At 45.1% G+C, this 25,753-nt stretch overlaps 3 protein-coding genes and 2 non-coding genes across 9 annotated transcripts in view; 3 read left to right on the top strand and 2 right to left on the bottom strand.

Moving 5' to 3' along the window:
* The window catches only part of PNLDC1 (PARN like ribonuclease domain containing exonuclease 1), a 247,762-nt gene that overhangs the window by 33,643 nt on the left and 188,366 nt on the right, over nt 1–25,753 (bottom strand). The window lies entirely within an intron of this gene.
* TCP1 (t-complex 1) lies at nt 490–11,560 on the top strand. Of its 2 annotated transcripts, XM_055536130.1 has the most exons (13): nt 493–773; nt 2,088–2,155; nt 2,402–2,487; nt 2,683–2,811; nt 3,872–3,969; nt 4,340–4,450; nt 4,754–4,935; nt 5,328–5,454; nt 9,430–9,605; nt 9,932–10,055; nt 10,334–10,526; nt 10,618–10,781; nt 11,265–11,560. In XM_055536130.1, exons 3-13 carry the CDS (start codon nt 2,404–2,406, stop codon nt 11,479–11,481), a joined length of 1,605 nt encoding a protein of 534 aa, XP_055392105.1. In that variant the 5' UTR covers nt 493–773; nt 2,088–2,155; nt 2,402–2,403; the 3' UTR covers nt 11,482–11,560. The 2 variants fall into 2 exon arrangements, with proteins under 2 accessions (XP_055392104.1, XP_055392105.1); XM_055536129.1 differs by lacking the exon at nt 2,088–2,155 and having other exon boundaries at nt 490–773.
* On the top strand, nt 4,132–4,265 carry LOC129620276 (small nucleolar RNA SNORA29). The gene has a single exon (XR_008698469.1). It is a non-coding gene; the product is annotated as a small nucleolar RNA SNORA29 (small nucleolar RNA).
* On the top strand, nt 10,116–10,245 carry LOC129620275 (small nucleolar RNA SNORA20). Its single transcript, XR_008698468.1, has one exon. It is a non-coding gene; the product is annotated as a small nucleolar RNA SNORA20 (small nucleolar RNA).
* ACAT2 (acetyl-CoA acetyltransferase 2) lies at nt 11,467–25,753 on the bottom strand. The gene is made up of 9 exons (XM_055536134.1): nt 25,598–25,753; nt 24,731–24,865; nt 22,160–22,341; nt 20,600–20,717; nt 14,857–15,000; nt 13,951–14,073; nt 13,130–13,284; nt 12,574–12,684; nt 11,467–11,870 (listed from the first exon to the last, which is right to left on the bottom strand). Exons 1-9 carry the CDS (start codon nt 25,650–25,652, stop codon nt 11,700–11,702), a joined length of 1,194 nt encoding a protein of 397 aa, XP_055392109.1. The 5' UTR covers nt 25,653–25,753; the 3' UTR covers nt 11,467–11,699.

Genomic DNA, 25,753 nt, shown 5'->3' with positions numbered 1-25,753 from the left:
CGCAAGGCGGTTTTCTATTCAGATGATATGGTTGTTTTCCCTAATGACTCATGGAGAACCCTTACGGGGTCCCACTCAGGCTCCCAAGCCTAAACTCTTGAGGCCGGGAATAGAGCGCTTGTTTTGCGCGCTCTCCGCTCGAGCTCATATTTAAGGAAAACAAGGACGCTGATTTATAAACCACCAAGAACCGTACAGAACCTCGGTCCTACCTCAGACACGCCACCTTACACCACCCGCCCCTTTTCCGTCACACTCCAAGCTCCGCCCTACCGCCCACCTTTTCTAGAAGGTACCAGAATGTGCAGAAGCGCACGCGCAACCTGTGCCTATTGGGAGAAAGCGTCAGTCGAGTACCTCCTCCCTTTAGCGGTCCAAGATACTGACTTCCGCTCTCCTACCTTCGCGCCCTTCTCATTCGCTCTCTAATTGGGCGAACGTGCTGGGACCGCCCCTTCCGTCTGCTCACTTCCGGCGCGCTCTCGCTTCTTCACCCTCTACCCCGTCCTGCCCCGCGGCGCGGCCGGGGAAGGTCTGTGTCTGGGGAGGGGAGAGGCTGGGAGCGGAGTTCCCAGCAGCCCCCGCGAGCGACGTCGCTCGGGTCCTTTCCACGCCGTCGCGGCTGCAGTGGCCACCGCCCGGCCCGGGGACCGTGAGACGCTGGTTGCCTGCGGTGTGAGGGAAACTCGACGTGCGCGCCGCCGCCAGGATGGAGGGTCCTTTGTCCGTGTTCGGGGACCGCAGCACTGGGGAGGCGATCCGCTCCCAGAACGGTGAGGGTCTGAGCGAGGCCTAAGGCGGGCCCGCGGCGGTGCGCGTCCCCCTCACCCCCGCCTCGGCCTTGGCTGCCGTCTTCGCGGCTTCCCTTCTCTACCCCCCGACAGGGCCCCTGGGAGTGGTGGGTGGCCTCTCCGTCTCGCGGCGGGTCTCGGCCGAGGGCGTAGCGCAGTTTGATCGGATGCTGCGGAGGCCGGGGGCTGGGAGAGCGAGTTCCGCGCACCGGCACGTGGCTCCGCACCTCCAGTCCCTGCCGGCCGTGCTCTTGCGCCCGCCCTTTTGTTTCCGTTCTAGTCCAGAAAGGCGTCTCTGGATCTCGTTTTACGGCCGTTAACCAGACAGAACTATCTCTAACTGCTTTATTTTTGTATTATTGATGAATGCGTGACCATAGACCGCTGTTCAGATGACTTGCACATTGTTCAGTCGCTCAGTCGTGGCTCAACTGTTTGCGAGCCCGTGGATTGCAGCACGCCATGCTTCCCTCTGCATCACCAACTCTCGGAGCTTGCTCAAACTCCTGTCCATCGATTTGGTGATGCCGTCCAACCATCTCGTTCTCTGTCGTCCCCTTCTGCTTTCAGTCTTTCCCAGCATTAGGGTCTTTTCCAGTGAGTGAGTTCTTCGCGTCAGGTGGCCCAAGTATTGGAACTTGACTTTCAACATCAGTTCTTCAGTGAATATTCAGGACTGATTTTCTTTAGGATTGACTGGTTTAATCTCCTTGCAGTCCAAGGGACTCTCAAGAGGCTTCTCCAGCACCACAGTTCAAAAGCATCAATTCTTCGGTCGCTCAGCTTTCTTTATGATCCAACTCTCGCATCTGTACATGATTACTGGAAAAACCATAGCTTTGACTAGACAGACCTTTGTCGGCAAAGTAATACCTCTGCTTTTTAAGATGCTGTCTAGGTTGGTCATAGCTTTTCTTCCAAGGAGCAAGCGTCTTTTAATTTCATGGCTGCAGTTACCGCCTGCAATGATCTGGGAGCCCCAAAGAATAAAGTTTGTCATGTTTCCATTGTTTCCCCATCTATTTGCCCGGAAGTGATGGGACCAGTTGCCATGATCTTAGTTGAATGTTAACATAAGCGGTACTTAAAATGAGTTTATCTAGTAAACTTTAACCTGTTAAAGCATTTGTTGTTGAGTCGCTTGAAGTCACAGATCTTGTGAATCTTACCAGTTGAAATCAGTCAGTCTTACCGTTATTTGATAGATTCTTGATTTTTGTCGTGGGCAAATTTGAAGTATAGTCAGAACATACGAAATACTGATTTTTTTTTAATAACTTTTTTTTAACTTGCCAGAATCTGAAAAAGGCTGGTATCTTTTTGTTTTGTATGGAGTGGCAGAATCTGCAAGTGAGGACTAGTAGGTAATTATTTTTTCTTTAAAGTGATGAAGTGAGTACTCTTAATAACACTTGGTGTCTGTTTGCAGTTGAATTAAAACTGTATATTACTGGGTGCTCTCTCTCCTTACATTAGACTTTTGGTTGATTTTCAGATTAGGACAGATTAGATAAATTTGAAAATTCAGAGGCTGTCATTTACTTCTTTTAAACTGAAATGATTGTCTCTTGGGATCTTGAGTTCTCAAAAAAATTTTTTTGTATCTACAGTCATGGCTGCAGCTTCAATTGCCAATATTGTGAAAAGTTCTCTTGGTCCAGTTGGCTTGGATAAAATGTTGGTGGATGACATTGGTGTAAGTATATGTCTACACGTAATGTTCATTACTTTAAAGAATAAGTTCATGAATATCTCACTTGTGTTTGTCAGAGTGCTGGTATTGGAAGGTATACAGAAGGTGAATGTATCATAACAGGGTTGGGCTAATTTAGGGGATAGTCTCTTTCTGTGGGTGATTATGTCATTTTTTTCTCTCCTGGGAATTTCTTAGGATGTAACCATTACTAATGATGGTGCAACCATCCTGAAGCTACTGGAGGTAGAGCATCCTGCAGCCAAAGTTCTCTGTGAGCTAGCGGATCTGCAAGACAAAGAAGTGGGAGATGGGACCACCTCCGTGGTAGGTAAAGACTGCTAACTGAGGGCCAGTGTTTTTTCTCCCCCTAAAATCAAAGTTTCAGAAAATAAAGCCCTACCCATAAGTAAGTCATTTAAAGGAAAAAAAAATGTTTTCTTTTCTCTTACAACCTGAGGCTCAGAAGAAATTCCTAAAACCTTACCAAGTGTTTAAAAAAAACAAGATGTGTCTATATTTTAAATGCTGACAAGTGAACTCATGAGTTCAAATGGGAGTTTGAAAGAGTTGATAAACATGATCAATAACATGATATAAACTCCTCGAAGATCACCCAGCACACTGATGTAGTAGAAACATTATTTGATGAGGGAAAAAATAATAATTTGCTCTCTTAAAAAAAAGCACTGGTTTGTGGGGAAATGTTTAATCGCTAAGCCATGGAAGAATAGAATCCACCTCTTCTGAAAGAATGATCTTTGCTAAGTAACTTGTACATTATACCAAAGCTTTTTAAATACGATTTATTTTCCCCCAAAAGATGCAGGCAAGAATTTTAAAGTCTTTTTGATTAAAGCATAATTTTTGGTCTCCGTAAAAGGATGACTTTCTAAATAACAATCTAAAATAGTACAGATCAGGTATTTCCTGGTAGTCTAGTGGTTAGGACTCCCAAGCTTTCACTGCTGAGAGCCTGAGTTCAGTCCCTCGTCCAAAAACTAAGATCCCAGATGCTGAGTGGAGAGTCCAAAATAAATAAATAAACAGTGCAGATCATTTAATCGTCAGGCTCTTCATTTAGCTTATGTTGAAAGCTATGTAAGCACTTCATCTTGAAAAGGAATGAATGAATCGTCTCTACTGTTCTACCGCAGAACTAGCTTATTCTGGTTAAGAGCCAGAACACTTTGCTGACTCCTATCTGGCTTTATCCATTTCCATATGAGATATTGTATAGGGTTATCTTTTTCTGATTTCTAATAAGGAGTTAATCTCATTGCCCCTATCATTCTGATTATTATTATCTGATACGTGTTAGTATTTGTACATATGTGTTGCCCATAACGTCAGGCTAACATGAGAGCAATGGATGTTTTCTCTGCAGGTTATTATTGCAGCAGAACTTCTAAAAAATGCAGATGAACTAGTCAAACAGAAAATTCATCCCACATCAGTTATTAGCGGCTATCGACTTGCTTGCAAGTAAGATTGTTACATTCAGAAAAAATTTGATTTGTTGTTTGATGTAATAGTTTAGAGTCTCTGTTCTTTAAATTTTCCAGTTGATGACTGTACTTTGGTGAAGCTGTGTTTTAGTGTATGTGTAGTAACACTTGAAATAAGAACTAGGGCCAGTATCCTCTTTTTCCCATTTGACTACCACATTATCTCCTGATAGATTTTAGTGGCTGTGCTTATGGGATAGATAAGAGCTGCCATGATCTGAAGAGGGAGGATTTGCTCGTGTCCTCCTGTGTGAAATGGCTGAACAGGGCGGTGCTGCCCTGAATGTTGTGACACACTGATAAACAAGAGTCTGAGCAGTGAACCCTTCTCTCCCCACTTCAAACAGGGAAGCAGTGCGTTATATCAGCGAAAATCTGATTATTAACACCGATGAGCTTGGGAGGGATTGCCTGATGAATGCTGCTAAGACATCGATGTCTTCCAAAATCATTGGAATGTATCCTTGTGATGGTCTAATAAAGTTTAGGCTTTTTAAAAGTAAAACCCTGTGTTAGTTTTTGTGCCAGATGATGCTGTATTGAAGTTGCCTATTTTCCTTTTTCACAGGGAAGGGTAATACAAAGTAGTGTGAAAGTAGTGTGCGGATAGTGATAAACAGTTTTCTAACATTTCAGTGGCATATATGATGCTTGTTTCTTTGGTGAGATTGCTAAAGGGAAGTGCCTTTGTGTTACCCTTGATTTTCATGGGCACCCACTGTCCATCCCAAGTCTCCTGTTTTCCTTAACTGCTGGCTTAGAAATGGTGATTTCTTCGCTAACCTGGTGGTAGATGCTGTGCTTGCTATTAAATACACAGATATCAGAGGCCAGCCTCGCTATCCAGTCAACTCCATTAATGTTCTGAAAGCCCATGGCAGAAGTCAGATGGAGAGTATGCTCATCAACGGCTATGCTCTCAACTGTGTGGTGGGATCCCAGGGTAAGGCTTGTGATTTCACTTGGTCATGTAACCAGAGTGCTAAAGGATAAAGCTAGCTATTTGTGGATTATATCTACTCCATCTTCAGATGAACTGTCCAACATGTGTACTTTTGTTCTTTAGTGAAGCCCAGAGATAAAGGAAATGGTACATTGTGTTGCCAGTTTCTTTGTAATGTAATTGCATATGATTAAGAAAGATGCCAATTAAAAGAAAGCACATGTGTTTAATGTCATGAGTGTTAGTTTATAATGTTAAAAGTAATAAAATCTAAATTTGTGTGTTTACCTATAACGATTTAAAATCTGTGCAGTTCTTTCTAAGGATAGGTGTGTTTTATAAAATATAGCATTGTTAATTGTAAAGGTACTTAATGTTATGTTCAATTTTAGGCATGCCCAAGAGAATAGTTAATGCAAAAATTGCTTGCCTTGACTTCAGCCTGCAGAAAACAAAAATGAAGCTTGGTGTACAAGTGGTTATTACAGACCCTGAAAAACTGGACCAGATTAGACAGAGGTACATTGAGAGATTCATTTTTGACCTTGGGAAAGGCATGTTTGTAAATTACTGTCAAAGGATAAACTAAAAAGTCTAATGGGTAGCAGGGTATGGTAGATTATGCAACTGGACTTTTTTTTTTTTCCAACTGTGAATATCTTCAGTCGCTCAGTCATGTCCGACTCTTTGTGACCCCATGATTGCAGCATACCAGGCCTCCCTGTCCATCACCAACTCCTGGAGTTCACCCAAACTCATGTCCATTGACTCGGTGATGCCATCCAGCCATCTCATCCTCTGTCGTCCCCTTCTCCTCCTGCCCCCAATCCCTCCCAGCATCAGAGTCTTTTCCACTGAGTCAGCTCTTTACATGAGGTGGCCAAAGTATTGGAGTTTCAGCTTTAGCATCAGTCCTTTCCAAAGAACGCCCAGGACTGATCTCCTTTAGAATGGACTGGTTGGATCTCCTTGCAGTCCAAGGGACTCTCAAGAGTCTTCTCCAACACCGCAGTTCAAAAGCATCAATTCTTTGGCACTTAGCTTTCTTTATGGTCCAACTCTCACATCCATGCATGACCACTGGAATAAGCATAGCCTTGACTAGACGGACCTTTGTTGGCAAAGTAATGTCTCTGCTTTTCAATATGCTATTTAGGTCATAACTTTCTTTCCAAGGAGTAAGCGTCTTTTTAATTTCATGGCTGCAGTCACCATCTGCCGTGATTTTGGAGCCCCCCAAAATAAAGTCTGACACTGTTTCCACTGTTTCCCCATCTATTTCCCATGAAGTGATGGGACCAGATGCCATGATCTTCGTTTTCTGAATGTTGAGCTTTAAGCCAACTTTTTCACTCTCTCTTTCACTTTCATCAAGAGGCTTTTTAGTTCCTCTTCACTTTCTGTCATAAGGGTGGTGTCATCTGCATATCTGAGGTTATTGATATTTCTCCTGGCAATCTTGATTCCAGCTTGTGCTTCTTCCAGCCCAGCATTTCTCATGATGTACTCTGCATATAAGTTAAATAAGCAGGGTGACAATATACAGCCTTGGAGTACTTCTTTTCCTATTTGGAACCAGTCTGTTGTTCCATGTCCAGTTCTAACTGTTGATTCCTGACCTGCATATAGGTTTCTCAAGAGGCAGGTCAGGTGGTCTGGTATTCCCATCGGACTTTAAAAATTAACATTTTTAACCAAAGTCTAATTATGTTACCTAAACTGCCAAGGAAATTAGAAAATGTGGTGACAGTGTCTTAAGAGAGATTGGGGTGATGGATGAAAACTGACATTGTCAGGTACTAGGCAGTGCATATGGTCTTTTAACTACTGGTTGACATGCTAGAGAGCTAGTGTACCTTTTTTATTTTTTTGCTGTGCTGGGTCTTCGTTGCAGTGCGCAAACATTGCAGTGGTTTCTCCTCTGGCATCTAAAGGTGTCCTTTTTTCCTTCAAAGGCCAGTCCCTTTAGAATAAGTGTGTGAGATCCTGTTCTCTTCTGCTTTTACAGTCTTGCTTCGTTGATTATTCTTGCTGAACTGCATATTCAATACTGACTCTATTCTTCATTCCTTTCCAGATTCCTCTTGTAGCTCTCTTATCCTTAACTATTATAAAAGCCTCTTGAATCTGCCTGCAGTGCAGGAGACCTGGATTCAATACCCAGATTGGGAAGATCCCCTAGAGAAGGGATTGGTTGCCCACTCCAGTTTTCTTGCCTGGAGAAGCTCATGGACAGAGGCGCCTGATGGGCTACATATAATCCATGGGGTCGCAAAGAGTGGGACATGACTGAGCAACTAACACTTTCACTTCACTTGTAGCTCTTTTATCCTTAAATATAATAAAAAAGCCTCTTGTGTACACATCCTATTGCAGTTACTCCCTGTCCTTCCTCATTTCTGTATAGCCAGATGTTAGAAGAGTGATTGGCACAAAAACTTTTCTGGTGTTTTATTTCTTCCACCCTTTCAGCTCCTCCAGTGGAGAAGCGCTTGCTAAGAGCACTAGTGACAACTGCTGTGAGGCTCACTGCGCATCCAGTGTCACCTGGTCTTAATCAAGCCTTTGGCTACTTTTTGAAAAACTTGGAGGTTGGAGCAGCATTTTGCTTCTGCATCATCTGTCCTGTGCCTGGGCCACTGCATCCTCTGTGTCGAAGACTTGGAATCTGTTTCTTGGAGCTTGAATTGATTGAATGCTTTTTAAGCATCTCAAAGTCATTATGTCTAAAATTGAACTTGTGATGATACCCCAAATCTGCTCTTCGCTGTTTTAGTTAGGGACCCCTCGACTGAGGAAGAAGACTAGGAAATGTCCTTAACTCTTTTTTTTCCTTTTCTCGGCTAACCTATCAAAGACCACTTGATGTCTCTCTATAAGTCAAATCTCAAACTCACCCACTTTTCGTTTCCATTTTCTTGCCCAAGCTGTTCCAGGGGTATCAAGCTGGTCATCTTGGTTCCCGTCTCATCACCTCCAAGGCTGTTTCCCACAGAGCAGCCAAGTTGATCTCACCCCTTGCAAGGCCAGAGCCTTTTGGAGGTTTCCCATCACTCTGGGTTAGTTCAATTCCTTGCCTGCTCTTTGCACTGTGGTCTAGCACAGCCGAAACCAGAATCCACCAAGCTCCTTCTCTAAGAGCTTCAGCCCCTAAGAGTAGAATGTTCCTTCCTCTGCCCAGAACATTCTCTGCCTGCTTGTTTTGACTGGCTAATTTTTTTTACTTGTTTTTCAGTTGGTAACTTTCAGAGATGCTTCTCTTTCCCCCTCAGCCTGAATTATGCTGTCCCTTGAGTTATTGCAGTTTGTCTTCCTGGGGCTTACCGCATTTTCTAACTATGTGTTAATACGTCTTAAAGTGTAAAGTCTATAAAGGTAGAGGCTGAATGATTTAGTTTCATGGCTTTGACATACATACAGTATTTGTCTAGGATGTAGAGAGGTTTATTGTGAGGTTCATCTTTAACTCATTTCACTTTATAAAGATTCTTTGATCTTGAGACTTGCCTAGTGGTCCAGCGATTAAGACTCCAAGCCTCTACTACAGGGGACTCGGATTTGAGTTCACCAGGGGGTCAGTGAACTAAAAGTCCACATGCTGCACGGTGTGGCAAAAGAAAAAAGATTCTCTGATCTCATCTACTGTTCTCTGAATAAGTAAATATTTATTGACTTTTTCAGATCTGTGTATCCCGTAGTTTGCCTGTAATTCCCATGCAGTTTCGCCTGAATATCATGGGGGCTTCAGATTCACCTTGTTGAAAACCGAACTCTTTTTTTTTTTTTCTCATCTTGCCCCCAAACTGTTAGTATTTATTTCACTCCAGAAATCAATCGCTGAATCTCCCAGTCACCCAAGCCATAAGCTTTGCCTTCTCTGTTAAGGCCATCTGTTCACATCAGATAGACTCATCTCCAGTTATTGCCTCAGAGTGTCTTCATTCTTTCATCCTTTGAAAACACATATAATACTACTCTCGCTTTAAAATATTAAAAAGAAAAAAAAAACTTATCAATTCAGACTCTGACATTGCTACAGAGTTCTTCATTTTCTGTTCCTACCTGGAGTTCCAACTCTGGACCCCTCTCTCAACTCCGGACCTTCAAGCTTTCCTTGTCCCCCTGCCAGCCTGGACACGTGGCTCTCATATGCTTGCCCTTCCTGCATTGCACTGTGTATTGCAAGTGACACTGGCCTTCGAGTTTGGTTGATGGTCTTATCTCCCCACCAGGTCCATCAGTCTTCCTTTCTTAGGCGCCATTCTTGGTTAGAAACTAAAGTTGGGGTGAGGAGAGCTAACTGGTATTTAATTCCTTGAATTTTTCTGTAAATTGGACTGAAGTAAGTTCTGCTCAAAGAAGGGAGAGACTCATTAGTATCATTTAATAGGTAGTTATTTTATGAAAAATATTTAATGGAAGTTCAAGCTTTATGTAATAGTAAAAATACAGAAGATAACTTTGGGTTACTACTCAAGTACTGCATTTTTGTAGAGAATCTGACATCACCAAGGAGCGAATCCAGAAGATCCTGGCAACTGGTGCCAACGTTATCCTAACCACTGGTGGAATTGACGACATGTGTCTGAAGTATTTTGTGGAGGCTGGTGCTATGGCAGTTCGAAGAGTTTTAAAAAGGGACCTTAAACGCATTGCTAAAGCTTCCGGAGGTATGTCTCCTGCCAGCTGTCATGTTCTTTTTACGTTGGATGGTAAGATAAGCAGATCCAGAAAACTTCCTTAATGCTTTGTGTATAAATACATGTGTGAAATCTTTTGTGCATTTGTAACTGGGAAAGTTTTTCAGTGTTCTTCACCTCGAAGTGACATCGTTCTCTTAGGCTAGGATGGTTCCTTGAATGTCTTACTGTAAGCCTTAAACTTGAGATTATGTGTCACTTCTATGGTAGATTCCATGTTTCTGAATGTTTAAAGCAGGGTTGAAAATATTCACGAGAGACCAGTGCTTACAGGTGTCTATAATTATTTTTAATAGCAACTGTTCTGTCAACGCTGGCCAATTTGGAAGGTGAAGAAACTTTTGAAGCTTCAATGTTGGGACAAGCAGAAGAAGTGGTACAGGAGAGAATTTGTGATGATGAACTGATCTTAATTAAAAAGTAAGAGCTACTTTCTACATTGTAAGGCTGTACAGATTTTATTGAGTAAAAACAGACCACCTTCCCATTTATTTGCTGCTATAGTCCTTCAGTGATATGAGCAGTTATACGCATGGGATAAAACAATACTGGGCCCTTGTAAATGGAGGTGAAGTTACCATTTCATCTCTTCTCCATGGTCTAGACATTGCTTCCCTGTCTAAATGTCCTGTGTAAGTAGTAGTGAATTTCTTCACGGACTTACTACTGTTAAAGACTATCGCTGTTGTTTTAAATAGCACTAAGGCTCGTACCTCTGCATCGGTCATCTTACGTGGGGCAAATGATTTCATGTGTGATGAGATGGAGCGCTCCTTACACGATGCCCTTTGTGTGGTGAAGAGAGTTTTGGAGTCAAAGTCTGTGGTCCCAGGTGGGGGCGCTGTAGAGGCGGCCCTTTCCATTTACCTGGAGAACTACGCGACCAGCATGGTGAGAACACCCTGAAGCCTGTTCTGGTTCATAAGCTGCTGCTTTGGGTTTTCTTTCTTTTGTGAAGACACCTCATTGTCTTTCCTCTCAGGGCTCCCGGGAACAGCTCGCTATTGCGGAGTTTGCAAGATCTCTTCTTGTTATTCCTAATACTCTGGCAGTTAATGCTGCCCAGGACTCCACAGATCTGGTTGCAAAATTAAGAGCTTTTCATAACGAGGCTCAGGTTAACCCAGAACGAAAAAATCTAAAATGGTAAGCATATGCTCCCTTTTTCATTGTCATTTGTGTATCATATACGGTAGTTTGGTTTTTTTTCTTAAACTCATTAAGGGGATGACTAGTGATTACTAGCATTGGTGTGTCTTAGTTATCAAATGATTCCTCACCTCTCTCTAGGTAGTCGTTTACGTACAGTAGGAAGGTTCCCCAGAGAGAGGAAGTTACTTTTGGGTGGTCCATGCCTATTTTTAAGTGGCATTTAGAAATATTTGACTTCCACCTAGGCTTTCTTTTCTTTTTTTTTTTTAATTTTTTTCCACCTAGGCTTTCTGTACCTCTTTCAGTGATGAATTTGTATATCCATAATTAGTTACTTAAAGGGATCTGCCTCAGGTTTCCCAAGGTTAACATTTTAATGGAATAGCTGGCATTTGTAAGCCAGCTTTTAAAGGGGTAAAACGGGATGGATATGAATTACAGAAGAGGCCATTTAATTGTTTTTTTCCTAAATTGCAGGATTGGTCTTGACTTGGTCAATGGTAAACCCCGTGACAACAAACAAGCAGGGGTGTTTGAACCAACCATAGTTAAAGTTAAGAGCTTGAAATTTGCCACTGAAGCGGCAATTACCATTCTTCGAATTGATGATCTTATTAAATTACACCCAGAAAGCAAAGAGGATAAGCATGGAGGTTATGAAGATGCTGTTCACTCTGGAGCCCTTGATGACTGATCTGTTTTATTTATGACAATGTTAGATGCAGCTTGCTTGTACCTCGAATATTACACATTAAAATGCAACAGGCTGCCAAGTCTTGTATTTCTTGTGAAGTGGGAGAGAGTTTCCACCCTCACTTTGGTCCTCTGGTTTCACATGACTTAGTAGTATTAGTAAAAAATGCAATTGTGGTTTTAGTTTAACTCAGCCTACTTAGCTGTTGGGCAGCAGTTTCACCCTCTCTGAACACACATTGCTATTCCCATCCCACCCCCAATGCATAGGGCAGCAACACCACGATGTCCACCCTTGCGCTCCAGTGTGTGTAACAGGGTGACGAGAATCCGACAGCCAGATGCTCCAAGAGGATGGCCCAGGGCTATGGCTCCTCCTTCAGTGTTGACCTGAGGGGCAGAAGGATTCGTATCATTTACAGTTTTCTCTGGACGTAGAATTAAAATCATTAATGTCATACCAGTAAACTACCTTCTCAAATTCTGTTTTTACTTCAGTTGCTTAGGAAGTGATTTTACCCTTGTACCATTCATTCTGACTAGTTTAAAGGATTTTAAATACGGGAATTCTTCGGCAGTCCAGTGGTTGAAACGCCACCCTTCCACTGCAGGGGGTTACTGGTTTCAGTCCCTGGTCAAGGAGCTAAGATCCCACAACAAAGATTTAAAATGCACTCTTTCTGTGGGAAATGAACTAATGCAGATAAGTTTTTTGCCTTAGGAAGCAAAAAAATGTCACCTTCCCTGGAGTCCCAGTAGGAACTCACCCAGTGCCCACCCATTACTGTATGGCCAAGACTTGGGACATAGCCTGTATTTTGGTGTTGACAGCCTTAAAAAGGCTTCCCAGGTGGTGCTAGTGGTAAAGAATCCACCTGCACTGCAGCAGAATGCCAGAGACCTGGGGAAGATCCCCTGGAGGAGGGCATGGTAACCCACTCCAGTGTTCTTGCCTGGAGAGCCCCATGGACAGAGGAGTCCATGGGGTCACAAAAAGTCAGACACAACAGCATGCATGTACACATAGTCGCATGCAATTTCTTGCACTGTGACCATTCATTTGCAAGTTCGCAGGATTGCTTGTTATGCTTACCTTCTCTGGGTTTAATCCAAGTTCTTTAGCTATTGCAACAGAGAGGGCTGCAAAGGCTTCATTGATTTCGAATACATCAACATCCTCCAGCGACCACCCTGCTTTGGCAACCTAAAGGAAAGGTTAAATCGAACAGAGGTTTAAGAACTCAGGCGGAACCATGCTTTGTTGTAGATGTAAAAGCAGGATATATACTGTGTGATGAAGGCTCTCTTAAAAACTGCCCAGTTAATCTGAACCAGTTAACATTTGTTAGGTCCGCATGAGGTTATAGAGCATGTGATGCAAATGTTGGCTGCTCTTAAAAGTAAAGAACAGCGAAAACTAGATGAATAAGCATATTTAAGGCTAATGGGAAGGCTCAGAGACACGCAGGTGAAACCTGATAGGAATAAAGATGAAAACAAAATCAAGCCTCGTTTCAGCATTTTGGAGCGGAAAGGATCTGAGCAAAGGTTTGAAGAAGACAGAAATAAAGCATTTACAAGTTATGGCTGTGCTCCCATAGAGGTTTTGGTGACAAAGGACAGGTACCAACACTGAAAATGAAACTCACAGCTTGCTTTATTGCTGGAATTGGTCCTATTCCCATAATGGAAGGCTCCACACCTGCTTGTGCCCAGGAAACGATGTGTGCTAAGGGTGTGAGCCCACGGTTGCCAGCCTCCGACTTCTTCATAAGAACCACTGCTGCAGCGCCGTCATTGATGCCTGTAAATAGGAAGCCATCCTCGTTAAGGAGCTCTGTCGACTTTCTCTAACGCCAGGAGACGTGAGTTAAGTAAACCTTAATACATCTTGGCAGAGTCATTTACTGTTAAGTTAGGCTTTACAGTGTAATTAGAAATGGTAGGTTTGCCAATCTGATATAACTGACTACAGACTGCTCCATGGGAGAAAGAATAGGAAGATGAAAGCACTGGAGGACAGGAGATTAATGAAGTGGAAGAAGTAGCCCAGACATCACAGAAGGTAATCGGAGTTTCTGGTTTTGGAAAAGCACAAAGGTAGTAGATAAAATCTGATTGGCTTTTTTCACTTGTATGTCCTGTTAGGATACTGCAGGGAAGCCAAATCCATTTTTCGGTATATTATATGAGTCTAATATAAAGAAACAAATGGTCAAAACGACATTTTTCCCTAAAGCAACTGAAACAAGTTTTTAGAATAACTTGTACAGGAACCTCCTTGGGGGCCCAGTAGTCAGGACTCAGTGCTCCCAATGCAGGGGGCATGGGTTTGATCCCTGCTTAGGGAACTAAGATCCCACGGGCCACAGGCACAGCCCCCAACCCCCATCCAAAAAAGAAGAATCTCAGTACATGGTAGTCCTTGCAGAAGATGGTGTTCCCCAAACCGCCCTTCTGATAATCTAACCTGAAGCATTAGCTGGGGTGACAGTTCCTGTTCCATCCATAAGGAAGCAAGGCTTGAGCTTAGACATGGCCTCCATGTTGCTCCCATGGCGAGGAAACTCATCTGTTTTAACTTCAGTAAGACCTGAAAAGAAAATAAATGACCCAAGGTTAGTACAAAGATGGCAGTCAGGGTACTAGAAATGATGGATTCCTCAAATGTGATACAGAAAGATTCACATTTGGAAGAAAAATTTATTATAAAATACTTCTAATAGAAAAGTCCACAGTAATACAAATTATTGTGACATTATATTAGCACCGTCTTCAGTGTTTTCCATACCAATACAGCCCTTTCTGAGGAAGGCAGTCGCAAGGAGTTCTTCATGTAAGAGGTTGCTAAGGTTTGGGGTATAGGCCTTGGCTGGTTATAGCTGATTGGGTCTAGGGTGTCAAAGCCAATCTCTCACAAAGGCTGGACATAATTGATGTCAGTCAGTAAAAGAACTTGACCGTTGTGTTGGAGAAGAGCTAAGTACCCCCAAAAGATGACACCCTCAAGAAATACGAAGTGCACACAGAAGCAACAGAAATGAATGGACAATCGCTTCTGAAGAGAGAACTGGTAGGGGCAGAAAGGTGGGCTGCTGCCTTCCAACAACCGGGGGCCAGCACGCCTGTCTCGTGAACCGCTGTACCTACACAGCCACGGGGAGACGGCAGGCCAGGAGAGCCTCTTCCCCACCTCGTGTTCAGATCGACCCTGAATACAGCTTTTCTTTGCATCCTGAGAGACATAACTAAGATAACAATGCAGACATCCCTGTGTGGTAGCCTTTGGACTATTAATGATTTTCTCATAGACGAGTAATGATCACCTTATAGACAGCCCTGATCACCTTTAAACCTTTACGATTGACACACCCACCTTTTTTAGAAGATACAAAAACTGGTACGATCTCTTTGTCAAAATGGCCCGCCTTCTGTGCATGCTCTGTCCTGTTTTGGGACAGAACTGCAACCTTGTCCTGGTCTTCTCTACTCACTTGCCATTGTTTGGCCACATTTTCAGCTGTGAAAGAAAAAAACAAACACTTTCAGGACAGCTTCTGGCACTGGCTCAAGCACTGATGGCCAACACCCGCGGGCCCACTGGCGGGCTGAGACAGTCCTCTGTGGCACTCCTGCCTCCCGCCGGGTGTGGAAAGGTTGCAAGGATTCTTAAGAAGCTGTTTTCTTTCTTTGCTGCCTTCCTTCTCTTTTCCTTTCTATAAAATACCTTTCAGAAATTTCCTTCTTGCTGCTTCACCAATTGTTCCTATTTTTTGGCCCCATCTGCCTTCTCATTTGGTTTCTGAACCGTTTGATGGAAAGTTGTAGGTATCATGCCCCTTCATCTCTAAATTTTAATGTCAGTGTATATTTCCCCACAAGAAAAGCCAGCTTCTTACATAACCACAGCTACCAAAATCAGGAAATGCAACACTGATAAAATACTGTTATCTCCACGCTCAGTCTACAGTCAAGGTCCACCTGTTGTCCCAGGGATGCCCTTTATAGCTCATTTATTCAGTATCATCCAATCCATGATCACACACTGCATTTCACTGTCAATCTCTTCAGTTTTTATTTGCAACTAGTCCTTAGCCTATCTCCATGTTTCTTAACCTTGGTATTTTTGAAGGGTAGGGGCCAGTTCCTTTGTCAGATGTCACCAATCCTGATTTTCCTGATGTTTGCTCAAGATTAGATAACACATTGGAATATAACATTAGAATATTCTAATGCATTAGAATATAATGTGGGAAAGTATTGGATAATGATATTTTTTCATTTTTACATTTTTTCATGTATCTTATCAGGATACATGTTGGAGTTTATCTCAGGTTATGTCAACTTTGCTCACTTGATTAAAGTGATACCCATCATATTTCTACACTACACACTATGTGCAGTGTATTAAGTGTGCAATAGCACTATATCTAAAAGAACAATGTACATACCTTAATTTAAAAATACCTTATTGTTAAAAACACGCTAACCATCATCTGAGCCTTGGAGCAAGCTATAGTGGTAATACCAAAGATCAAAGCTCCCTGTTTCCTATTTTGTCGATATTGTTTTGGCTTGCTGCTGCTGCTGCTACTAAGTCGCTTCAGTCGTGTCCGACTCTGTGTGACCCCATAGATGGCAGCCCACCAGGCTCCCCGGTCCCTGGGATTCTCCAGGCAAGAACACTGGAGTGGATTGCCATTTCCTTCTCCAATGCATGAAAATGAAAAAATAAAGTGAAGTCGCTCAGTCGTGTCCGACTCCTAGTGACCCCACGGACTGCAGCCCACCAGGCCCCTAAGTCCATGGGATTTTCCAGGCAAGAGTACTGGAGTGGGTTGCCATTGCCTTCTCCAATTGTTTTGGCTTATTCTAGGTCAAATGGTTATTCAGATCACCATAATGAATCAGATTAGGTCAGTTGCTCAGTCGTGTCCGACTCTTTTCGACCCCATGAATCGCAGCACGCCAGGCCTCCCTGTCCATCACCAACTCCTGGAGTTCACTCAGACTCACATCCTTCGAGTCTGTGATGCCATCCAGCCATCTCATCCTCTGTCGTCCCCTTCTCCTCTTGCCCCCAATCCCTCCCAGCATCAGAGTCTTTTCCAATGAGTCAACTCTTCGCATGAGGTGGCCAAAGTACTGGAGTTTCAGCTTTAGCATCATTCCTTCCAAAGAAATCCCAGGGCTGATCTCCTTCAGAATGGACTGGTTGGATCTCCTTGCAGTCCAAGGGACTCTCAAGAGTCTTCTCCAACACCACAAAAGCATCAATTCTTTGGCGCTCAGCCTTCTTCACAGTCCAACTCTCACATCCATACATGACCACAGGAAAAACCATAGCCTTGACTAGACGAACCTTTGTTGGCAAAGTAATGTCTCTGCTTTTCAATATGCTATCTAGGTTGGTCATAACTTTCCTTCCAAGGAGTAAGTGTCTTTTAATTTCATGGCTGCAGTCACCATCTGCTGTGATTTTGGAGCCCAAAAAAATAAAGTCTGACACTGTTTCCCCATCTATCTCCCATGAAGTGACGGGACCGGATGCCATGATCTTCGTTTTCTGAATGTTGAGCTTTAAGCCAACTTTTTCACTCTCCACTTTCACTTTCCTCAAGAGGCTTTTTAGTTCCTCTTCACTTTCTGCCATAAGGGTGGTGTCATCTGCATATCTAAGGTTATTGATATTTCTCCCGGAAATCTTGATTCCAACTTGTGTTTCTTCCAGTCCAGCATTTCTCATGATGTACTCTGCATAGAAGTTAAATAAGCAGGGTGACAATATACAGCCTTGATGAACTCCTTTTCCTATTTGGAACCAGTCTGTTGTTCCATGTCCAGTTCTAACTGTTGCTTCCTGACCTGCATACAGATTTCTCAAGAGGCAGATCAGGTGGTCTGGTATTCCCAACTCTTTCAGAATTTTCCACAGTTTATTGTGTGTGATCCACACAGTCAAAGGCTTTGGCATAGTCAATAAAGCAGAAATAAATGTTTTTCTGGAACTCTCTTGCTTTTTCCATGATCCAGTGGATGTTGGCAATTGGATCTCTGGTTCCTCTGCCTTTTCTAAAACCAGCTTGAACATCAGGAAGTTCATGGTTCACATATTGCTGAAGCCTGGCTTGGAGAATTTTGAGCATTACTTTACTAGCGTGTGAGATGAGTGCAATTGTGCGGTAGTTTGAGCATTCTTTGGCATTGCCTTTCTTTGGGATTGGAATGAAAATAGACCTTTTCCAGTCCTGTGGCCACTGCTGAGTTTTCCAAATTTGCTGGCATATTGAGTGCAGCAGTTTCACAGCATCATCTTTCAGGATTTGGAATAGCTCAACTGGAATTCCATCACCTCCACTAGATTTGTTCGTAGTGATGCTTTCTAAGGCCCACTTGACTTCATATTCCAGGATGTCTGGCTCTAGGTCAGTGATCACACCATCATGATTATCTGGGTCGTGAAGATCTTTTTTGTACAGTTCTTCTGTGTATTCTTGCCATCTCTTCTTAATATCTTCTGCTTCTGTTAGGTCCATACCATTTCTTTCCTTTATCGAGCCCATCTTTGCATGAAATGTTCCTTTGGTATCTCTGATTTTCTTGAAGAGATCCCTAGTCTTTCCCATTCTGTTGTTTTCCTCTATTTCTTTGCATTGATCGCTGAAGAAGGCTTTCTTATTTCTTCTTGCTCTTCTTTGGAACTCTGCATTCAGATATTTATATCTTTCCTTTTCTCCTTTGCTTTTCACTTCTATTCTTTTCACAGCTATCTGTAAGGCCTCCCCAGACAGCCATTTTGCTTTTTTGCATTTCTTTTCCATGGGGATGGTCTTGATCCCTGTCTCCTGTACAATGTCACGAACCTCATTCCATAGCTCATCAGGCACTCTATCTATCAGATCTAGGCCCTTAAATCTATTTCTCACTTCCACTGTATAATCATAAGGGATTTGATTTAGGTCATACCTGAATGGTCTAGTGTTTTTCCCCACTTTCTTCAATTTAAGTCTGAATTTGGTAATAAGGAGTTCATGGTCTGAGCCACAGTCAGCTCCTGGTCTTGTTTTTGCTGACTGTATAGAGCTTCTCCATCTTTGGCTGCAAAGAGGGCGCACTAAAGTGCAGGCGGCTGTGACGGGCGCGCTAAAGCGCAGCCGAGAGCAGCCACCCCCCATCCGAGGTCAGGGGCAGAAGCCGGGAGGACCCCATACCCAAAGGGCGGTGGCCAAGAGGAGTTACCCCACGTCCGAGGTCAGAGGCAGCGGCCGAGAGTACCAGACTGCGACGGCGTAGGAACGGCCTAGAGGAGCTACCCCACGTCCGAGGTCAGGGGCAATGACCAGAGGAGTTACCCCGCGTCCAAGGTCAGGCGCGGGCGCCGGGAGGAGATACCCCACGCCCCCACCCCTGAGGCCAAGGGCAGTGGCCAGGAGGAGCAACCCCACGCTCGAGGCCAGGGGCGGTGGCCGGGAGGACCAACCCCATGTCCAAGGAGCCGTGGCTACGCCGGGGCAGAAGGGCCTAGAGAAGCTATCCCACGTTGAAGGTCAGGAAGGGCAGTGGTGAGGAGATACCCCTCGTCCAAGGTAAGGAGCAATGGCTGCGCTTTGCTGGAGCAGCCGTAAAGATATCCCACACCCAAGGTAAGAGAAACCCAAGTAAGACGGTAGGTGTTGCAATAGGGCATCAGAGGGCAGACACACTGAAACCATACTCACAGAAAATTAGTCAATCTAATCACACTAGGACCACAGCCTTGTCTAACTCAATGAAACTAAGCCATGCCCATGGGGCAACCCAAGATGGGTGGGTCATGATGGAGAGATCTGACAGAATGTGGTCCACTGGAGAAGGGAATGGCAAACCACTTCAGTATTCTTGCCTTGAGAACCCCATGAACAGTATGAAAAGGCAAAATGATAGGATACTGAAAGAGGAACTCGCTAGGTCAGTAGGTGCCCAATATGCTACTGGAGATCAGTGGAGAAATAACTCCAGAAAGAATGAAGGGATGGAGCCAAAGCAAAAAGAATACCCAGCTGTGGATGTGACTGGTGATAGAAGCAAGGTCCGATGCTGGTAAAGAGCGATATTGCATAGGAACCTGGAATGTCAGGTCCATGAATCAAACAAATTGGAAGTGGTCAAACAAGAGATGGCAAGAGTGAATGTCGACATTCTAGGAATTAGCGAACTGAAATGGACTGGAATGGGTGAATTTAACTCAGATGACCATTATATCTACTACTGCGGGCAGGAATGCCTCAGAAGAAATGGAGTGGCCATCATGGTCAACAAAAGAGCCCGAAATGCAGTACTTGGATGCAATCTCAAAAACGACAGAATGATCTCTGTTCATTTCCAAGGCAAACCATTCAGTATCACAGTAATCCAAGTCTATGCCCCAACCAGTAATGCTGAAGAAGCTGAACGGTTCTATGAAGACCTACAAGACCTTGTAGAACTAACACCCAAAAAAGATGTCCTTTTCATTATAGGGGACTGGAATGCAAAAGTAGGAAGTCAAGAAACACCTGGAGTAACAGGCAAATTTGGCCTTGGAATATGGAATGAAGCAGGGCAAAGACTAATAGAATTTTGCCAAGAAAATGCACTGGTCATAACAAACACCCTCTTCCAACAACACAAGAGAAGACTCTATACATGGACATCACCAGATGGTCAACACCATAATGAATACAATAATGAAAAGACAGTTGAAATATTGCAAGCCTTGTGGGTGGATGAAAACCTGATTGTGTACTGCAACGAATACAGAGTTTGATACCAGAAGTACTAGCTTATCTCTGATCTTGCCTTTGCCACAAAGCCACTATTTGTGAGCCCTGTTTCTTCATATGATAAAATAAGAGATTGACCCAGAGGAACTCTGAGGCTCTTCCCACCACCAACTTCCCGACAATCAAGGAGTCACAAAGGAGAGAGGGAATATTTCCCCAACTTGGCTTCATCGAATGGGAACTATCCCCGTCATCACGGATACAAAATGATGAGGACTCGGTCCCTACCCTTAAAGAGGAAAAGCACCTGCAAAACCAATTGTTAGAGACCTTTTAACCTTTCTACAGTCGGGATGTTTTCAGCCGCGTCCGCCTTACCTGTAATGCCCATGTGATAGTTGTGGAATGCGTCAGTGAGCCCGTCACACAGTATACTGTCAGCCAGCGGTGTTTCCCCAATCTTGACTCCCGTCCTCAAGTGAACCAAATGAGGAGCCTGGAAACAAGAAATACAGATGGATTAGGCGTGGTTGTAACTAGTCCTCTCCTTAGGCTCCCCTCAAAACCACCCAGTGGTTTCTCAGTCTTCACCGAGTCCCCCTTGTGACCCTTCTCCATTCCAGCCTATCTTCCTCACCACCAAGGGCCCAGGGCCTGAAGACCCCTGGAATTAATAGGCTACTCCACCCTAGCTGCCCTTGGAAACCCACTTGTAACTCTCCTCCCTATGCATTTGCAGCTTTCCATCAAATAAACCTGTGAATTTTGTCCTATTTCTTTAAAAAGCTCATTTATTCTTCCAAAGCAACCAGCAATTTGTTACACAAAGAGCTGATCAATGGGCTTAAGTGATGCTAACAATGTGTTCCTTATTTCGATGGGACGTACAATGCCTAGAGTGAGAATAATCAGGTTGCCTGATTAACCGATGGGGAGAGATTTCTCAGTGGAGGGATTTCAAGGGATTTCCTTTTGAAAGTGAAAGTCGCTCAGTCGCGTCTGACTCTTTGCAACCTCATGGACTATACAGTCCATGGAATTCTCCAGGCCAGAATACTGGAGTGGGTAGCCTATCCCTTCTCCAGGGGATCTTCCCAACCCAGGAATCAAACCGGGGTCTCCTGCACTGCAGGGAGAGTCTTTGCCAACTGAGCTATCAGGGAAGCCCCCTCTCAACTCCTACCAACTCAACAGCAGCTAGAAAGGAAAGACTGAAGAGTCTGAAGATCTCTATTTTGAGTCCTGGCTCTGGACCTCAGTTTCCTTATCTGTAAATTGGGAATAAAGCCCAAACCAAGGGCTTAACAGCCCGCATGTGTGAAGCACCCCATGAAGCACCACACAGGTGCTGCTACGGCCCCACCGGAATCACTCTGCGCTTGCTGCTCTCGCCCTGTCTCCTCCCAAGCCTGAGCAAGGAGGGCTGAATCGGCCTCTGCCCAGGGGTTCCCCAGGGGAGACCTTGAATTGCTGCAGGAAGCAGGGGATACACATTTTCCTTTTCCCCCACTGTGTCAGTGGGAGGGATGGAATTTGGCGAAGCCAATCCCACCTGGTAAGCCCACTGGAGATGGGCACTGCTCAGTGGGTCCTCTCTTCCACATTGTGTACCTACAAACGGTCGACAGGCTGTGGTCCCCAGGAATACCCTTTGTCCCGTGCAGGAAGGTGAGTGCAACATCTGGTTTTTGACTTTTCCTCACAATGAGAAAGAAATGTAAAACTAAGGACATCACACTGGTTGACCAGCTTTTTCTTCAACTTGAATTTCCCAATCACTGTGAATAATTAACATGCAGGCAGGGATTAAGGTTCGATCCAAATTTTTCTTGCTCCCTGTTTGGTTCCAGCTCTCAGACCATCAGTCGACCCTGCTGCGGCAATGCACAGAGTTCCTCAGTGAGTGGTCGGGGCGTGCCATCTCTTCAGAGGCCTTACCTTGCTCATATTTTCCATGCCTCCTGCAACAACAATGCTGGAGTCTCCTATCCTTATCGACTGGGCTGCGAGGCACACGGCTTTCAGGCCTGACCCGCAGATCATTTGGCAGCTCCACGCAGGAACAGAGTAGGGGATTCCTGCACCCACACTGGCCTGTCGAACAGGGTTCTGCCCACAGCCTGGAAGAAGAATCACAGAGGCCACTCAGCAGCCAAAGAGAAAGACAGCATGTTGGGATGAAAGTGCATGCAAATTTCAAGAGGCTGCCAACTGGGTCTCCGGGCCACTTCCCAGCCAAGTCAAGTTCCTGAGAGAGGCAGAGAATTGTGTGGACCTGTCCCAGTCTGACCCTTGAATACATATTCTCTTGTGCTGTACCACAGAAACTTCATGAATATAAGCTTCCTCCTCCACAAAGAAGTTATTAATACTGTAAGAAGGAACTATCTTCTTGATCTTTTGCTTGATCTTTTGATCAAGTGTGTACTTGAATGAGCACACATGAAAAAAAAATAGGGCAGAAATTTGGCATTATTCCTGTTTTTCACTAGGGCTGTTTGTTTTCTTCATCATGGCTTAAGATACCCGGGAGGGTAAGCGTGCACGCATGCTCATTCGAGTCAGTCATGTCCAACTCTTTCCAAGCCTATGGCCTGTAGCCCACCAGGCTCCTCTGTCCATAGGATTCTCCAGACAAGAATCCTGGAGTGGGTTGCCATGCCCTCTTCCAGGGGATCTTCCCAACCCAGGGATTGAACTTGTGCCTCCTGCATTGCAGGCGAATTCTTTACCCCCTGAGCCTCCTGAGAAGCCCGGGAGGATTAAGAGGGTTAAACCTCTACTAAGGTTTAACCTCTTAGTAGGAAGTTAAACTCAGGAAAGTTTCCTCTACTTAGGAAACCTCTACTAAGAAGCACCTCTTTTCTTGCTTAATATTGATCACACCATGATTAACTGGTTATATAACAAGACATGTACAAAATCAGAACTGACAAATACTTTTCCACAGTTCAATTGTGGGCACTTCCTTCAGGGAAGGAAGTATGTATTTATTCATACATGCTGCTGCTAAGTCGCTTCAGTCGTGTCCGACTCTGTGCAACCCCATAGACAGCAGCCCACCAGGCTCCCCCGTCCCTGGGATTATCCAGGCAAGAACACTGGAGTGGGTTGCCATTTCCTTCTACATAAGTATGTATAAATAAGTATGCATTTATTCATAATCCCCATCTTTAGGTGCGTGCATGCTCAGTTGCTCAGTGGTGTCTGACTCTTTCCAACCCCATGGACTGTAGCCCACCAGGCTCTTCTGTCCATGGGATTTTTCCAGGCAAGAATACTGGAATGGCTAGCTATTTCCTACTCCAGGGGATCTTGCTGACTTAGAGTTAAGAAATGAGTGCCAAACAGAATTAATTAATGGTCTGCATTTAGCAAAAAGTGAACTCAGTGAGAATTGAGGATTTCCATCTAACATGAACATTGTTTGTCAGTTGATATAAAAATGTCTGGAGTGCAGCAGTTGCTCAGTAAATATTAGTTACACAATGGTGGAGGGGACCGGGGCTTAAAGAGTAGGACAGATGTGGGCTCAAGGCTGTGATCCTGTATTTGTTACTCAATCTCTCAAGAGGAGAAAAGTGATGTGGAAGAGGTAACAGAGAAACCTGGAGTGGAGGACCCTACAGCAACGGAACAAGCCTGAGCCTTGGGTCTAGGAAGAAAGGAGGCAGTGTTCCAAAAGATGAGTTAACACCTGAGGGTATGACTCAAACACTTCAATGCCTTGGAAAGTCAGGAGAAAAGTAATGTGCTTCAACCTTAAAGCCCATGAGGACAAAGTGAAAAAGGAGAACTAGGAAGAGGAACTAACTACAAAACTGCAAAGTAAATGTACAGAAAAATGGTTTGGGTCTCGGATACAGTAAGGACAAAAGTTGGCAGTGAGTGAGTGTGACACCATTATCACTAGGAATAATTAGAATTTATTGTGCTTCTGAATGAGCACTAGTTATGGATAACTAACTTGGAATTGTCAGTGGGTGTGGGCCTGTAAACCTAGTGGGAATCAGAAGTGAGTTGGAACACTCCTGAGATTCATCTACAGCAGCCCCTCCAGGGGTGAGGCACCCTTCTCTGGGAGCCACCCACCAGGCCGGCACAGAAGTGAACCCGGTGCAGGCCAAGGACTGACTTGTGTCGGTGGAGCCCTGTCCCAGCACCCAGCACAGAGCGGGACACAGAAGAATTCAATGCATTTTTATTGAATGTGAGAAACTTTAGGGAAATACAGAAGGCCCTGCATCCTCTTCCATACCTCAGGCTGGTCCTGCCTCTAAAGAATGAAAAGGCAGCGGAGGACGGAGATGTAGGATAGATCAGGAAACGTATATTAAAGACCCTCGGGTTAAGTTGGAGAGAAGCTACTGATGGGGCCTGGCAGAAGGCGACAGGAGATATTCTAATAGATGAAATGCATAGAGGCAAGAACACATGTTTCTGTGTGTGAAGTAGGGAGCAGGGGGAGGAGAGGTTATTGCTTCCAATAACCCTGATCTAGGCAGTTACCTGCTGCCAAAACGTGTCCAAATATGACCTCCGAGACCTCTTCGGGAGCCACAGCGGCCCTTTTCAGGACCTCTCTGATGACAGTTGAGCCCAGGTCATGGACAGGAACGGTCGATAAGGCACCATTGAAGGAGCCTAGAACAGAAGGGAAGACGAGGTCGATGGAGAGGGAGCCTGGGGCGCTGGGGGAGCCGGCGGGCCAGTGCTTCTTCCCCCGGAAAAGACGCCCCACTACGGGCACAGAGAGGAGCGCGGGGGACGCGCAGCAGTCGAATCCCAGGCAGGCAGTCCCGAGTGTGTGCGGAGAGACTGCGGATCCGCGGGAAACCTATCCATTCACTCCCCCAAATCCGAGCTTGATGGGCGCGGGCAAAAGCTTCCCTAACAAAAGAGGGCGCCCACTCCAGCGTGCCCAGGGCCTTTGAAATCTATATACCGCTAAGGACATTCGGACAATTCTAACTCTTCTTTTAAGCTACGCGACCCCCTCGCCCGGCGTTCCCCACCCCCCCGCGCCAACTCAGACCACCCAGCGACCCCGCCCCCTGTGGCCACAAGGCTGAGGTGGTGCCTCCTGTGGCTGGCCAATCAGGGGGCTCGCGGAAAAGCGTCTTTCCCCGCCAACCAATAGGAGGGCAAGGAGGCGCGGTGGCCCTACCCAAGACGCCAATCAGAACACTCAGATGAGAGCGAGCGAGGAATGGGCAGGGAAGGCAGGCCGGCCGCAAAGGCGCGAGGCGCGGGGTTCTGAGCGTCCCGGAGGTCCTGTGGTGGGTGGGTTGGGGGTGCGGGGGGAGGGGGTCCCCGCGAGCAGGCCAGGCCTAGCTCACGGCTCAAACTCCACGCCAGGTCCGTCTTTCCACTCACCTATGATGGTGCGCGCCGCCGAGACGATGACCACCGGGTCCGAGTCTGCACTCATCCTGCCGCACAATCGCCTCTCGAGCAGCTCCTATGGGCCCCAGAACAGCCGGCTTAGTGAGCGAAGGGGGCCAGCCCCGCCGCAGATATACCGCGCAGCAG

The sequence above is a fragment of the Bubalus kerabau genome, chromosome 9 (genome assembly GCF_029407905.1).
Source record: "Bubalus kerabau isolate K-KA32 ecotype Philippines breed swamp buffalo chromosome 9, PCC_UOA_SB_1v2, whole genome shotgun sequence".
Classification (NCBI taxonomy): domain Eukaryota; kingdom Metazoa; phylum Chordata; class Mammalia; order Artiodactyla; family Bovidae; genus Bubalus; species Bubalus kerabau.
The sequence above is the reverse complement of the archived record's forward strand: the minus strand, read 5'-3'. Positions and strand labels throughout refer to the sequence as shown.

Coding starts and splice junctions, on each gene's coding strand:
- TCP1 (XM_055536129.1), top strand. CDS start 710: ATGGAGGGTCCTTTGTCCGTGTTCGGGGACCGCAGCACTGGGGAGGCG. Junction 774..2,401: donor GGCGATCCGCTCCCAGAACG/GTGAGGGTCTGA, acceptor TTGTATCTACAG/TCATGGCTGCAGCTTCAATT. Junction 4,936..5,327: donor CTGTGTGGTGGGATCCCAGG/GTAAGGCTTGTG, acceptor GTTCAATTTTAG/GCATGCCCAAGAGAATAGTT.
- ACAT2 (XM_055536134.1), bottom strand. CDS start 25,652: ATGAGTGCAGACTCGGACCCGGTGGTCATCGTCTCGGCGGCGCGCACC. Junction 14,074..14,856: donor TTTTGTATCTTCTAAAAAAG/GTGGGTGTGTCA, acceptor TTTTCTTTTCAG/GTCTTACTGAAGTTAAAACA. Junction 13,285..13,950: donor CACCCCAGCTAATGCTTCAG/GTTAGATTATCA, acceptor TCCTATTTACAG/GCATCAATGACGGCGCTGCA.